The sequence below is a fragment of the Lissotriton helveticus genome, chromosome 5_1 (genome assembly GCF_964261635.1).
Source record: "Lissotriton helveticus chromosome 5_1, aLisHel1.1, whole genome shotgun sequence".
Classification (NCBI taxonomy): domain Eukaryota; kingdom Metazoa; phylum Chordata; class Amphibia; order Caudata; family Salamandridae; genus Lissotriton; species Lissotriton helveticus.
The window spans coordinates 1897796998-1897812054 of NC_136065.1; the positions used below are offsets into that span (position 1 = coordinate 1897796998).

Genomic DNA, 15057 nt, shown 5'->3' on the forward strand with positions numbered 1-15057 from the left:
ACAGCTATTAAAGGCAATGTTGTCTGTTAAGCTTAGCATGTATGCAGTGTCAGTGCTAATAAACAACTAGTAATCACGGATACATTATGCATTTCCATTAGAAAATAATGATCACATTTGTAATTAACCTAAAATTTTGTACCAGGAGCGTGTGAAATCAAGGGGTTGTAAATGTTTTAGGTGGGGTCAAGAGTGTGGAATCTGGAATCTAATGCAAATTACAAACTCTCTACAGTTTTCTTTTGTTGACTGGAAGTGATGAGTTTAAGTACCTCGTGGAAGGAGCCTGTGTGAGCAGGGACAAGTGTTATTAATTCAATATTTCTCTTTGTGTGACTGGCTTGCTCAGTTGAATCCTCACTGTTGCTACATGCGAGGATCTGCAGGCCGCTTCGCCTGCCATCTTTCTGAGGTCGGTAAACTGAGCACCATTAAATTCAGTAATAGTGACTCCTGGCACGTATTGTGCTTAGAAACAGCAGGTGTGCGGCAAGAAACGCTATAAAACATATACGTTATTATTATTTTTATTACTATTATGTATTTGATGCATTATTGCCTGTGATGACATTTTTCACAGTTTGCCTGTAAAGTTTTGCAAATTTGAAATCACACTTTGTAAAATCACAAAAGTTGATCAATTTATAAAACTTTACATGCGGAGGACAATTGAATTAAACCAAAAATGTTCTTCAGAAGACTTTTCACTAAGTTAAGCATTTTACTAGTATTTATCATTTTGCCACTGATGACTCCCCACCAGGTCTCTGTGAAGAAGGTCCTCAGACAACCCACTCTAAGGGGCATATGTACAAGCCCCAATCGCCAAGACAAAGTCACTTTTATTGATGGTGTGGTGGCTATAGGGGCTTCGCCTTATTTACAAGGCATCGTTAAGCCACTTAACGTGGCTTAACGATGCCTTGTCAATAAGGTCCCCTTTCACGCTATGGTTAGCGTGAAAGGGGTGGGCAGTGGGTGTTGGGTGGGTGTTCCACTGCAACATCCATTGATTTTGATGCTGCCCCCTATGCACAAGGGCAGCGTACACAGGAGGCAGCGCCGAAATTAATACCAGGCAATACCTAGTCTTAATTTGGCAAAACAAGGAGAAATGCATTATTTCTCCTCATTCTTGCTTTTTCCATGTGTGTTGCCTTGTGCAGCACACATGGAAAAAGCAAAATGCCATGGATTGTTTATGTACAGGAAGGCCCCCCTTTCTGTACATAAAACTTTTTTTTACAAAAATGCCATTTTGTGACTTTCATGTGTGCTGCATGAAGCAGCACACATGAAGCACACAATTAAGCAGCACACATGAAAGTGACAAAATGGCATTTTAGGATTGTTTATGTGCAGGAAGGGACACCTTCCTACACAAACAATCCTCCCCTGCACGCAGACACCCTTGCTCTTTGGTGCAAGGGTGCCTGCGTTAGTGTAACGCCATCGCAGGGGGAAATGCAAGGCTGCACCATATCGTTGTAAATATGGGCAGCCTTGCATTTCAGAAGTGGCGGAGTGAGGTGTTAAGCCATGACGGCTAACACCTCACTCAGCCACTTCTATTGTACATATCACCTTAAGTTGGTATTTTTAGTAGAAGAGGTTAGGGTGGCCATTCATGATAGCACTATCTTGAGCTTTGAGCCCCCCTCCTTACTAATGTTCATAATAACATGGCCTCTTCACCGAGGTCCTCGTCCCTTTCCACAATTGATCCAATATTTAAGAAGGGTAATTGGTCGGAGCAAAGATGCAACCGCCCTATTTCCCTGATTGGTATCTCGGTGAGAATGATTGGTTAGGTTATTTCTAATCGGATACGTAAATGGATTTGGGAGTATAATATTCTTATTTTAGCCAGTACGGGTTCCGAGAACGGCTGGGTACAGTGGAGCAGTGCCTCAACCGCCATCTTATTATTGATAACTACACTATTGCAAAGCGTTGCCTGCTGCACATAGCGGTCATGGACTTATCCACTGCTTTTGATACGGTAAACTATGGCATCAGCTGTTGGGTCTGGGTCTGGTTCTGGACGCTGCCCTGGTGCACTTTTTGCTTCATTAGAATCTGGGGGCCATGGTTCGCTTCAGCCCAGATGAACTCACTGAAGTTCTTCAGCTGGGAAGTGCTGTCTTTCAAGTATGTGTGACTTATTGCATACCTTAATAATTTAAGTTCCTTTTTATTGATCAGCACTAAGGTTGTCCCTAAGATAGCCAGTGCGGCCATTCATGCGCTGTTGTATGCAGACGATGCGGTTCTGTTGGCACGCGCACCCAACGCTCTGTGCAGGTCGGTGGACTCATTGTGGATGTCTTGGGTAAGTTGGATCTGAACACTACCTTTAGTAAGTCACTTATTATGGCTGGTGGCCCGGTTAAGCATTGGGTGTTCTTCATAGCATACGGGGGCAGCGTTGAGGTAGTGTGCATGGCGTTCCTTACTTTCGTGTAACTCTTGATAGCTCGGAGTCCTCCGGCTCACATATTTCATCCAGTGCCACCAAGCTTTCCAGGCTGGCAGGTGCGCTCCTGAGCCTTCCCTGGCCGGCAGGGCGCAAAGCCTTGTCCTCACTTATTTCCGTCTATAGGTCCCACTGTGCCTCCGTCGCCCGTTAAGGCGCAGAAGTATGGAGGTATGCAAATGTAAACCCCCTACAGATAGAGGAGAACCATATCTGTAGGCGAATACTGAACCTCACTTTATCTGCCAGGGTGAGCTAGGCTTACCGTACCTGGAGGACAGTATTAAATTAGCTCCTGTTCTATTATGGATTTTGATATGGACTAGTCCAGAGACATACCAATAAAGATTGTCTGCAGCAAGACAAAGGTCTAGACATCCCCTGGCTAGCCTACGTCGAATCCTCTTTGAAATTCCTCTGGATTATTCCACTCGCCATCCTTAATTACCAAGGGAGGCAAAGTGGCTGTGAAATCTTTATATTTATCTAAGTCTGAAGTGGCCAGAGAAAGCATGGATGGCCACAAACCCTCACTATCTAACAATGTCAATTCAAAAGCAAATTCTGGACTGGAGCTCTATCTCACATGGGAAATAGGCAGGTACAGTTAACCATCTCATCCATTTTCCATTGGGCTTTAATAATGCTGAAGCCTTGGGGGCAGGGGTGGAGGGGTTGTTGCATGTGTGACCATCCCTGTAAGCAAACTCCGTTCCATTTAATTTTCTTTTGTACATTTTAGTCGATTTTTGTGAAGTGTATTGTTTTGCCACTTTTAAGGAGGCATCATTTAGACAATGCAGAGTTGCCCTCAGATTCTTGCAAATGCTATGTGCTGAGGAAGTATGTCAGTGTATGGGTGCTCTTTATGGTCTGGCATGACAGTGCTGCAGTCGCCAGACCATTGTGTGAAAATTACCATGAGAGGAGCGTTAGCCCCGCCCACAAATTAGGAGCCAGGAGTACATGTTTTGATTGGATGGAAGTTATGTGCTCCACGGAACAAAAGTGCTTGCCCTCCACACAGGTGTGATGATTCTATTTATTTATCCAGCTGCCTGAGTTTGAATTTTCAGGGACACACACATGACATCGTAATGCTATTAAAGTGTCTAAGATAACTAGATAGCTTAATGTGCTTTTCTCTGGCAGCAGTACAGATTGGAGAAGGCAGTTCTTAACCTACATGGATGTTGAGATCTGGCTTGACAGTGCAACTGTCACCTGACCTTTCAACCCACACCAATATTATTCGACAGTTCTGTGCATCCACACACAAACATATCTATCCGAAGCTACCTAATTGTAATGCTTCACATTAGTATACACCATTCTTTAAAGCCAGACCTATTGGTATTGCCACGTTTGTTTGACGTTGGCTGTGAATTCTAGGAGAAGCAAGATAACCAAATGCCCTGTAGTATATTTTATGCAGTTTAATGGATTATGATAAGATTATTGCATTTATTATTTTATTGTGGTGTTGTTTTATCTGCATTTATGTGACCCTGTGGTATGCAAATAAAGACTTTTGAATGACTGACTTTTCACTCAAATCTTTTTTGCTAAAAAATTTCCTCTCTAAAAGTGGAGCGTTTATGTTATATTTGTGCAAGTTTTGTATCCCTCAGTGTTTTTTAAATCATCTCATGCCTTGTTGATCTCCTGAACCTTGTGAAGATTAACCACAATCTTGGCATTGTGTACAGAGGAACGCCACGGGGTAGAAGGCATGCCCCTGTAGCACGGCTCCTGTGGCAAAACGGTATGGGGGACACCGTTAAGAGCCCCCATTCATCTAAGGCCTGTGACTGTCTGTGAGATACAGGAGCCTCCGGGGCCCTCGTCACAAGAGGCCCCATCATTTTGAGGTAGCCACGTTGAATATCTTTAGCTCTAGCTTGCGACGTTGTTTGCAGCTCGTCGTCTCTAACATTCACCTGAACTTTTAGAGCAAGCTTGAATTTGAATTTGAATTTAAAAGAATTTATAAAGCGCACGTATACCATGCGGTTTCTTGGCGCTGGGATTCCAAGATATTGTCATGAACTGAGAATTTCCATTAAAATCTATTATTTCTGTATTGGTTCGCTTTGTTTAACCGGAGATGCCAGTTCAGAAACCACAGAAAGAATACATCATTTAGTAAAAAAATATAAAGCATCCCAGAAAAAACAAAAAATGGACATTTCTTTATGCAAGTATATATTTAGCACTGCACTGTACACATCTACAAATACAATAAGGTACTGCAGGGGCGAGGGCTGGCTTGTGTAATAAATGCGGTTGTCACACGGGTTGCTCACATTTTTGACATTTTGACACAGCCTGCGATTAGAACTTTATTTCTATTATTTATGTGACAGTAATGGATCGAAGCAATCTCCTGAATAATAATGTGTCTGTTTCCTAGGTTCGATTCAACGAATTCGCCAATTAAAAAGCTATTTAAAAGAAAATTTGCATTGGGGACAGATTTATAGAGTTGTTCTCATCGCACACTCTTCCATGGCAGTCTCTTAGCAAATGTAGTAATAATTCAACTCTTAGGGCCAGATCTAGCGTTTAGAAGATGGAGATTATGTCCTCCACCCTGACAGGCTACCGTATGCAGTGGCGTAACTAGGGGGCATATTATCAGTAAGGGTGTTACATTATCGCCGCTTTTATCGGCAGGAAACGGCCGATAAAGCGGCGATAATGGGCTTAATAATATGCTCTATGAATTCCAATCGAAGCCCATGTTAGTTGTCTTCACATCTAACATGGGCTTCGATTGGAATTCATAGAGCATATTATCAAGCCCATTATCGCCGCTTTATCGGCAGTTTCCTGCCGATAAAAGCGGCGATAATGTAACGCCCTTTCTTGATAATATGCCCCTAGACCTTTTGCCGCCCGTGGTGGTGCCTGCGTTTTGTGCCCCACGGCGGCCGCATGTCAAGATGGAGGGTGGGGGAGGTTGCCGCCCCTAAAACTTGTGCCGCCCTTCTGGCCCCCTCCTTGCAACGCCATTGACCATATGCTTAATTTAGAGATACATGTTGACCAGAGGCGCAACTGGTGCGACATTTCGGGGGGTGGAGGGGGGCTAGGAAAAAATTTCGGGGGGGGGCTGAAACTTTAAGCAATAGGCAGAGTGGAGCTGCAGGGGCTCTTGGAAGGGGTAAAACAACAACAAAGCGTCATTCACAAGCACATGGTCTTTTAAAGACCTGTGAAGTGCTCGGGTGCGGCTGTGTGCGTGCCCGGGAGCTGTCTGAGCCCGGGGTGCCAATCACGACGGGTGGGGGTTGCGGGTTGGGGGAGGGTGGCTGAAGCCCTTTGATTCCAATGGGTGTTGCGCGCCTGATGTTGACCCAGGACCCAGGCAGATTCTGTCAAGGTATCACACCATAAATAGGGCGGGAGGTGTAATGCCTTGTCATCTGGCGGTCCCTACTCTGTCAGTCCATTGAAAGAAGCTTTCCTCTGACGGAGCCAATAGGGTCTCTACTGACAGAAAGCTGGCAGTCCTCGCGACCGCAAATAGGGCAGACAGACTGCTACTATGGCGGACACGCGACGGAATACCCTATCCGCCAAACTCTAAATCCCCTCTTTAGTAGTTTAAATTGGTGGAATCTCTTGGTTAATTTGCCTCTGTCTAAGAAAGAGTAATAGACATAAAAAAGAGTCCCAAGTTGATGTTAAGATTCTAAGGAGTGATTAGAAAAGGAAGTGGGTAGAGGTCCCCAGGGAACTAATGATGGACGAGGAGGAGTTTGAAGATGCAAATTTCCAACAATTAATGAGCAATAAAAACAGGGGTTGGTATCTGGAGAATGGCCTAATACCAAGGAAAATATTGTATACTTTTCACACAGTTAATGTTACAATAATTCAACTGCACCATAGGTTGCATGTATGGGGTTCAACACATTAGCTTATGTAGACCTTCAATCTTGAGTGCTTAGAACCTTTATTAATTGGTTGAAATTTTACAAAACAATAATCGTTATTAGAAACAACGATGAATTTCCCAGCCAGAGGAGAGGAGAATGTTTAAGTAATGCAACTTATATCAATTGAGAAATGCTTTGAGGCCGATTAGTCATTAGGGTCTGGCTGAGGCTGCAAGTTGTTCGAAGATGTCCTGGGTGTTGCGTATATGCACCCTGTGTCAATATGGTATCTTATGTAAAGTGTTTGCAAACTGCAGGTGTCATTGGTCAGGTGAACCTAACATTTTCTGTGTTCCTCTTTCCAGGATGGCTCCCGACAGAAGCAGAAGAAAACCGTGTCCTTCAGCACAATGCCCAACGACAGGAAGATCAACAGCACTGCTGCCTGCATCTCGTTCATGATGGAGGGATGTGAGATGAAGAAGGTCCGCTCCAATTCCAGGATGTACAACCGGTTCTTTCTTCTGGACCCTGACATGCGCTTCCTGAGGTGGGAGCCGTCCAAAAAAGACTCCGAAAAGGCCAAAATAGAGATCAAGTCAATCCGGGAAGTGAGGCTGGGCAAGAAAACGCCGGTGCTGCGGAGCAATGGCTTGTCAGATCAATTCCCCGATGAATGCGCCTTTTCAATCATCTACGGAGAAAATTATGAATCTTTGGATTTGGTGGCCACCACGGCCGATGTTGTGAACACTTGGGTGATGGGTCTGAGGTACCTCGTGTCTTATGGGAAGCAGACTCTGGATGTCCCTGATGCTAACCAAGCCAGCCTTCGGACATCTTGGATCTGCTCACTGTTTGATATTGCAGACATGGAAAAGGAAGGGCATATATCAGTGGCGAGGGCTACCCAACTCATCAAAGGCTTAAATCCAGGTATGAAAACCTCAGCCATTGAACTGAAATTCAAAGAGGTGCAGAAGGTCAATGAAAAAGTTGGAAGTGACATCACATGTGACATATTTGTGGAAGCCTATTGCGAGCTCTGCACGCGACCGGAGATCTTCTTTCTCCTTGTGCAGTGCTCAAGCAACAAAGAATATCTGGACTTGAAGGACCTGATGATCTTCACTGAGGTTGAGCAAGGAATGGAAGGGGTGACAGAGGACATGTCCTTGGAGATAATCAATAAATATGAGCCATCAAAAGAGGGTCGGGAGCGGGGTTACCTCACCATTGACGGGTTTACCCGTTACCTGCTTTCCTCGGAATGTTATATTTTCGATCCACAGCACAAAAGGGTGTGTCAGGATATGACCCGTCCGATATCACACTACTACATTAATTCTGCCCACAATGCTTGTTTGTATGAGGATCACTTTTGGGGAACCTCTGATATCAGTGGCTACATTCATGCTCTAAAGATGGGCTGCCGTAGCATTGAGCTAGTCGTGTGGGATGGACCAGACAATGAACCTTTGATATTTATTGGACACTCGGTGTCGTCACAAGTCTCCTTCCGGAGTGTTATCAGTGTCATAAGCCAGTATGCTTTTGAAGCCTCTGAATACCCACTACTCCTGTGTCTGGTGGTCCACTGTTCTGTGAAACAGCAGAAACTGATGGCCCAGTGTCTGAGAAAGAACCTTGGTGATAAACTGCACTTAGACCCTCCCAATTCAGAGGACACCTATCTTCCATCTCCAGAACGTCTCAAAGGTAAAATTCTAATCAAGGGCAAAAAACTACCTCCAGATTGTGTTGATTCTGAGGGAGACGTGACGGATGAAGATGAAGGGTTTGAGATCTACCGGAGGCTTAGCGAGGAGGAGAGACACCAATTTAACGGGGGCCTGCACAAGAGGCTGAGACTGTGCAAGGAGCTGTCAGACCTGATCAGCCTATGCCAGTCGGTGCACTTTAGAGACTTTGCAACCTCAAAGAAGAGCCAAAAGTACTGGGAGATGTGCTCGTTTAATGAAGTGGTAGCCAGCAGGTTCGCCAATGAGTATCCTGAAGACTTTGTCAGCTACAACAAAAAGTTCTTGTCCCGGATCTACCCTAGCTCCATGAGAATCGATGCCAGCAATATGAACCCTCAGGACTATTGGAAGTGCGGGTGCCAGATTGTGGCCATGAACTATCAGACCCCAGGCCTGATGATGGACCTGAATGCTGGTTGGTTTCGCCAGAATGGGAATTGTGGGTATGTCCTGAGACCATCCATCATGCGGGAGGAGGTCTCTTACTTCAGTGCAAATGCTAAGGACTCTTTACCTGGAGTCTCAGCTCAGCTTCTTCACATAAAGATTATTAGTGGTCAAAACTTGCCCAAGCCAAAGGGCTCGGGTGCCAAGGGGGACGTTGTAGAGCCGTATGTGTATGTTGAGATCCATGGGATTCCGGCTGACTGTGCAGAACAAAGGACTAAGACCATCACTCAGAATGGGGGGAACCCAATATTTGAAGAGACCTTTGAGTTCCAGATTAACTTACCCGAGTTGGCCGTGTTGCGTTTTGTGGTGCTTGATGACGACTACATCGGCGACGAGTTCATTGCTCAGTACACCATCCCTTTTGAATGCCTTCAGTCTGGCTACCGCCATGTGCCCTTGCAGTCCCTCACTGGTGATTTCCTCCAGAACACTACCCTCTTTGTTCATGTGGCCATAACCAACCGTCGAGGAGGGGGGCGGGTACACAAACGTGGTATCTCAGTGCGGAAGGGGAAGAAGGTGCGGGAGTACACGTCCACCAAGACCACTGGCATCAAAGCCATTGATGAGGTGTTCAGGACGGCAACGCAGCCATTGAGGGAGGCCACGGATCTCCGAGAGAACTTGCAGGTATGAGTTGCTCTTGCATTGATTGATAAAAGTTTTGTTGTATTCTATTTGGGTGTTTTAAGTGCCTCCTTGCTCCAGGTACCACTCTTGAGGCAGGCATTTTTTTGCCAGACTAGGCCTCCTCTGAAGAGGATCTGTAACATATTAGGGCCTTATTACGAGTTGTCCACAAATACTAATTTATGTGCAAACTCCAGTTGCATTCAAATTCGAATAATTGATGCGTTAAGTTACTCCTTTACCTTCTCTTATCATCTCTTTAAGTTGTGCAGTACACAGACCCCACTATTTGGTATTGCCACTAGCTATTTTCGCAAAATAAATGTATACACAGACCTCCATACAAGAAGTACTATCCTCTCCTGCCACGCTCCATTTCAACATCACTGGTCGCCACAACATCCTGAGGGCCAGCAGGGCCAATGCAAAGATTTTCAGAAACCCCAGGCAATATTACATTTTGATATTTGGATGCTCCCCTAGCAAAGCACACTTTGTAGACATTTGTTTCAGTTTGGCACACTCTTGTGTTCATTTGTGGTGCTGTCGTAAAGCAGTTTTCTACTGTGACTTAATGTACCAACTGACCTGCATTCCAGCATGCTAAAATAGTACTCCGAAGGAAAACATGTTTTCGTTGCCCTCAGCTAGGATACTATGCCCTACTCGCATATTACATGCCAACTGCTTCTTTCCATACGTCTTTGCAACAGGATGTCATTTAGATCCCCGCCTTTTCACTGCTGTTTAGTGCCCAGATTCCCAAGTAACCTATAGCGACAAGCACCTGTCATTGCACCAGATAGAGTAATACCCTGGGGTTGTGTAGATCATGAAAGAAATGGTATTCTGCCTCGCTTACAGCATCATATTAATATTGAAAATGCATAATTCATTAGGACAGCAAGAGGGGCCAGCTTATTAAGGAGAGTGAGAGAAGAAAAATGACACCTGCGACGGATACTGGGCAGAGTCGCTGTCTCGGTTTACTTCTGAGACATGATATACAGCTAGATTCATGAACGAAAAATCGTCTCGCAAAGGGCCAGATTCTCAGATTCTGGCCCTTTGCGAGCGCAATTTTTGCATTTGGGATTCATCATCCCAAATGCAAAAATCGCTATTTGCGAAATCGCATATTTGTGAGGAATTGCATTTAAGGAATCTCTATTTGAGATTCCTTAAATGCAATTCATTAACCAATGATAAATTGCGAATTCGCAATTGTTGGCCGCTATTTACCACGAAGTCTGACTTTGTGGTAAATAGCGAAAAAATAGAAAAAAGCACTTTAGTGCATTTTTCTCAGTTGCATGTTACACACACACATGTCCTTTGGACATGTGTGTGCGCAACACCTGTGTAAATTTGCATTTCAGGGGTGCTACAGGGTGTCCTTTGGACACCCCTGGCACCCTTGAAATCGCAAATAAGGAATAAATCCCCATTCATTCCTATGGGCCTGTAGGCCCATAGGAATGAAAGGGAAGTTATTCCTTATTTGTGATGAGCAATTTGCTAATCGCAAATAAGGATGATGTAGGAATCGCAATATTTTGTGCCATTCCTACATGAATCCCGTTTTGCAAGTCCTTAATAGCGATTCCTTAATAATCGCTATTAAGGACTCGCAAAACGGGACTATGATGAATCTAGCTGATAATTATTAAATATAAGCGGGCAAGAATAAACATAAACATTGCAACGGCTCGAGGTTGCCTGACTTAATGTGAAGCCAGGATAAAGCAAGCACTGGCAATCCCAATTACTGTGTGACTATGTTCTTACTACAGTGAGACACACACAAACTGTAAACGCTGCACAATTCATATATGTCCTCGGTGTAGTCCTACATACACTAAAACGCTGCACTATTTATATCATGTGCTGGGTGCAGGCCCACATACACGGTAAACACTGCACTATTCGAATCATGTGCTGGGTGCATTCCTACACACACGGTAAACGCTGCACTATTCGCATCATGTGCTGGGTGCAGTCCTACATTTGCGGTAAACACTGCACTATTCGTATCATGTGCTGGGTGCAGTCCTACATACACGGTAAACGCTGCACTTTTCGTATCATGTGCTGGGTGCAGTCCTACACACACGGTAAACGCTGCACTATTCGTATCATGTGCTGGGTGCAGTCCTACATACACTGTAAACGCTGCACTATTCATATATGTCCTTGGTGTATTCCTACATACACTAAAAACGCTGCACTATTCATATCATGTGCTGGGTGCAGTCCTACATTCACGGTAAAAACTGCACTATTCGTATCATGTTCTGGGTGCAGTCCTACATACACTGTAAACGCTGCACTTTTCGTATCATGTGCTGGGTGCAGTTATACATACACTGCAAACGCTGCACTATTCGTATCATGTGCTGGGTGCAGTCCTACATACACTGCAAACATTGCACTGTTTGTTTCATGTGCTGGGTGCAGTCCTACATACACGGTAAACGCTTCAATATTCGTATATGTGCTGGGTAGAGTCCTAAGTACACTGTCAATTCTGCACTATTCGTGTCATGTCCTGGGTGCAATCCTACATACACTGTAAACGCTGCACTATTCATATATGTCCTTGGTGTATTCCTACATACACTAAAAACGCTGCACTATTCATATCATGTGCTGGGTGCAGTCCTACATTCACGGTAAACACTGCACTATTCGTATCATGTGCTGGGTGCAGTTATACATACACTGTAAACGTTGCACTGTTTGTTTCATGTGCTGGGTGCAGTCCTACATACACTGTAAACGCTTCAATATTCGTATCATGTGCTGGGTGCAATCCTACATACACTGTAAACGCTGCACTATTCATGCTGGGTGCAGTCCTACATACATGGTAAATGGTGCACTATTCGTATCATGTGCTGGGTGCAGTGCTATATACACGGTAAACACTGCACTATTCGTATCATGTGCTGGGTGCAGGCCTACATACTCGGTAAACACTGCACTTTTCGTATCATGTGCTGGGTGCAGTTATACATACACTGTAAACACTGCACTTTTCGTATCATGTGCTGGGTGCAGTTATACATACACTGTAAATGCTTCAATATTCGTATCATGTGCTGGGTGCAGTCCTACGTATACTGTCAATTCTGCACTATTCGTATCATGTGCTGGGTGCAATCCTACATACACTGTAAAAGATGCACTATTCGTGCTGGGTGCAGTCCTACATACATGGTAAATGCTGCACTAGTCGTACCATGTGCTGGGTGCAGTCCTACATGCACTGCAAATGTTGCATTATTCGTATCATGTGCTGGGTGCAGTCCTACATACACGGTAAACGCTGCACTGTTTGTATCATGTGGTGGGTACAGTCCAACATACACTGCAAACGCTGCACTATTCGTATCATGTGCTGGGTGCAGTCATGCATACAGTGTAAACACTGCCCTATTCGTATCATATGCTGGGTGCAGTCATATATACACTGTAAATGCTGCACTATTCATATCATGTGCTGGGTGCAGTCATACATACACTGTAAACACTGCACTGTTCATATCATGTGCTGGGTGCAGTCATACATACGCTGCACTATTCGTATCATGTACTTAGTGCATTCATGCATACACTGTAAATGCTGCACTATCCATATCATGTGCTGGGTGCTGTCATACATACGCTGCAAACGCTGCACTATTCGTATCATGTACTTAGTGCATTCATGCATACACAGTAAATGCTGCACTATTCATATCATGTGCTGGGTGCAGTCATTCATATAGTGTAAACGCTGCCCTATTCGTCGCATGTGCTGGGTGCAGTCCTACACACATGGTAAATGCTGCACTATTTGTATCATGTGCAGGTTGCAGACCTACATGCACGGTAAACGCGGCACTATTCGTGTCATGTGCTGGTTGCAGTCATACATACACAGTAAATGCTGCACTATTCATATCATGTGCTGGGTGTAGTCATACATACACAGTAAAAACTGCACTTTTTGTATCATGTGCTGGGTGCAGTCATACATATACACTGTAAAAGCTGCACTATTCATATTATGTGCTGGGAGCAGTCCTACAAACACTGCAAATGCTGCACTATTCATATTATGTGCTGGGTGCAGTCATACTTAAACAGTAAACACTGCACTGTTTGTATCATGTGCTGGGTGCAGCCAGACACACACTCACTGTAAACCCTGCACTATTCTTATCATTGCTGGGTGCAGTCATACATTCACTGCAAACGCCGCACTATCCGTATCATGTACTTTGTGCATTCATAGATATACTGTAAACGCTGCACTGGTGCTGGGTGCAGTCATACATACAGTGACTGTCTACGTTGCACTATTCATCTCATGTGCTTAGTGCACACACACCTAAGGCGGGGGAGCGTCGCTCCACTGCTTTTGAGCAGTGAAAAATAAAAAATAAAATGATAGTAGCAAAGGTTATCATTTTATTTAATCTCCCTGCTGCTGATCAGAGGGCAGGGTTGTCAATTCTGGCACGTTGACCCAGCCGTAGGAAGGAGGAGGCGTGGTGGCACTGCTTCAAGTGCGCATGACAATTTGGTCGGCAGTGAAAATGCCGGCTAAACACTCCTGCGCACTTCGATCTCTGTGCTTTACATCCGGGTGGAGAACAAGCAGAGGGTCTTAGACCCTTAGTGAGTGCCTAACTATGGCGTTCACACCAATCATGGTGCCGGTCTCATGCTGGGTAATACCAGCATGAGAGCAGCAGCTGGATTCGCGTAGGGAATCCCGTGGAATGCCGGGAGTCGAGGAGCTGCCTTGATTTCCAGCCCCCTGCTGCCTTCCCCCACGCTGCCCCACCACTTAAATACAGAGGCAGCCTCCACTGGGCTGTAGTGGAGCTATTTCCAGAAATAATAATAATACTGGGGATCCAAGGACTTTTTCTACATTTCTGAAGAAAAACCACAGCAGTTCCCTACTGATGTGTCCAAGGTGACATTTATCCTTTTGCATCTAACTGAAGGTGCCCTGACATGGGCCCCCGGTGACTCTTAACCCCTTCAGTGCTGATGACAAAGCCAGCTCGTCATGGGCGTTACCTGCGCTACGTGCATGACGAGCTGGCTTTGTCACGTAACGCGGGTTTTTTAAATTTTCAGCGCACAGCGGGAAAACCGCTAGCGCGCATGCGGTTAAACAGACTTCTCTAATAGTGCAATATGATGCTTTCCTCGCCCAGTTCTGGGCAGTATTTGACAAGAAGCCATATAGGGCTGTTAACTCTACACCTAGGAAATCAAGAATTAGTCTCCTATGTAGCATATCTTCAGCTATTAAATGCTGAATCCCTTGGACCAACGAATCAGCAGCAGCTGAAGTTTGCCAAGGATTAGAGCAGGGCCTTAAAAACTCCATCTCTATGGTACTTAATAGATGTACTACCACAGCAGCCCATATTGGACGAGCAGGGATAAAGGAGAAGAAACAGGTTCAGTGCAGATTGGTACATTTGTAACACACACTCCACACCATCTGTTGGACTTTTAAGGAGAAGTGGGCATGTTTTATTAGAGTCGATTGCCAATCCATAGGTAGGGCTTGGGTATTGGTATAAGTGGGTAGAGCAAGCAGACTATGCAGACATACTGTAAACACTGCACTTTTTAGGTCTCGCCTAGGCAGCACATGCACTGCATGCGCTGTCTCTTTGAGACATTTTGTATCTGCAATATGGGATTTAAGCACCTACCATCTTTTTCATTGGTTCTTGTTAGTGCCCTTCATAAATGCCTGCTTTTGTTTGGTGAATATGCTTTATAGTCCCTCCTTTTGGTCTTTTGTAACCTCCAATGATGACTTCCCCGTTACATTTGC

General features: G+C 44.8%; 1 protein-coding gene across 3 annotated transcripts in view; it reads left to right on the forward strand.

Annotated features, from left to right (window-relative positions):
- The window catches only part of LOC144755960 (inactive phospholipase C-like protein 2), a 566269-nt gene that overhangs the window by 268001 nt on the left and 283211 nt on the right, over window positions 1–15057 (forward strand). For all 3 annotated transcript variants that reach the window (XM_078645403.1, XM_078645405.1, XM_078645404.1), the window contains exon 2: window positions 6726–9206. In XM_078645403.1, the coding sequence (XP_078501529.1) occupies window positions 6726–9206 (2481 nt within the window). The remainder of the gene's footprint in view (window positions 1–6725; window positions 9207–15057) is intronic.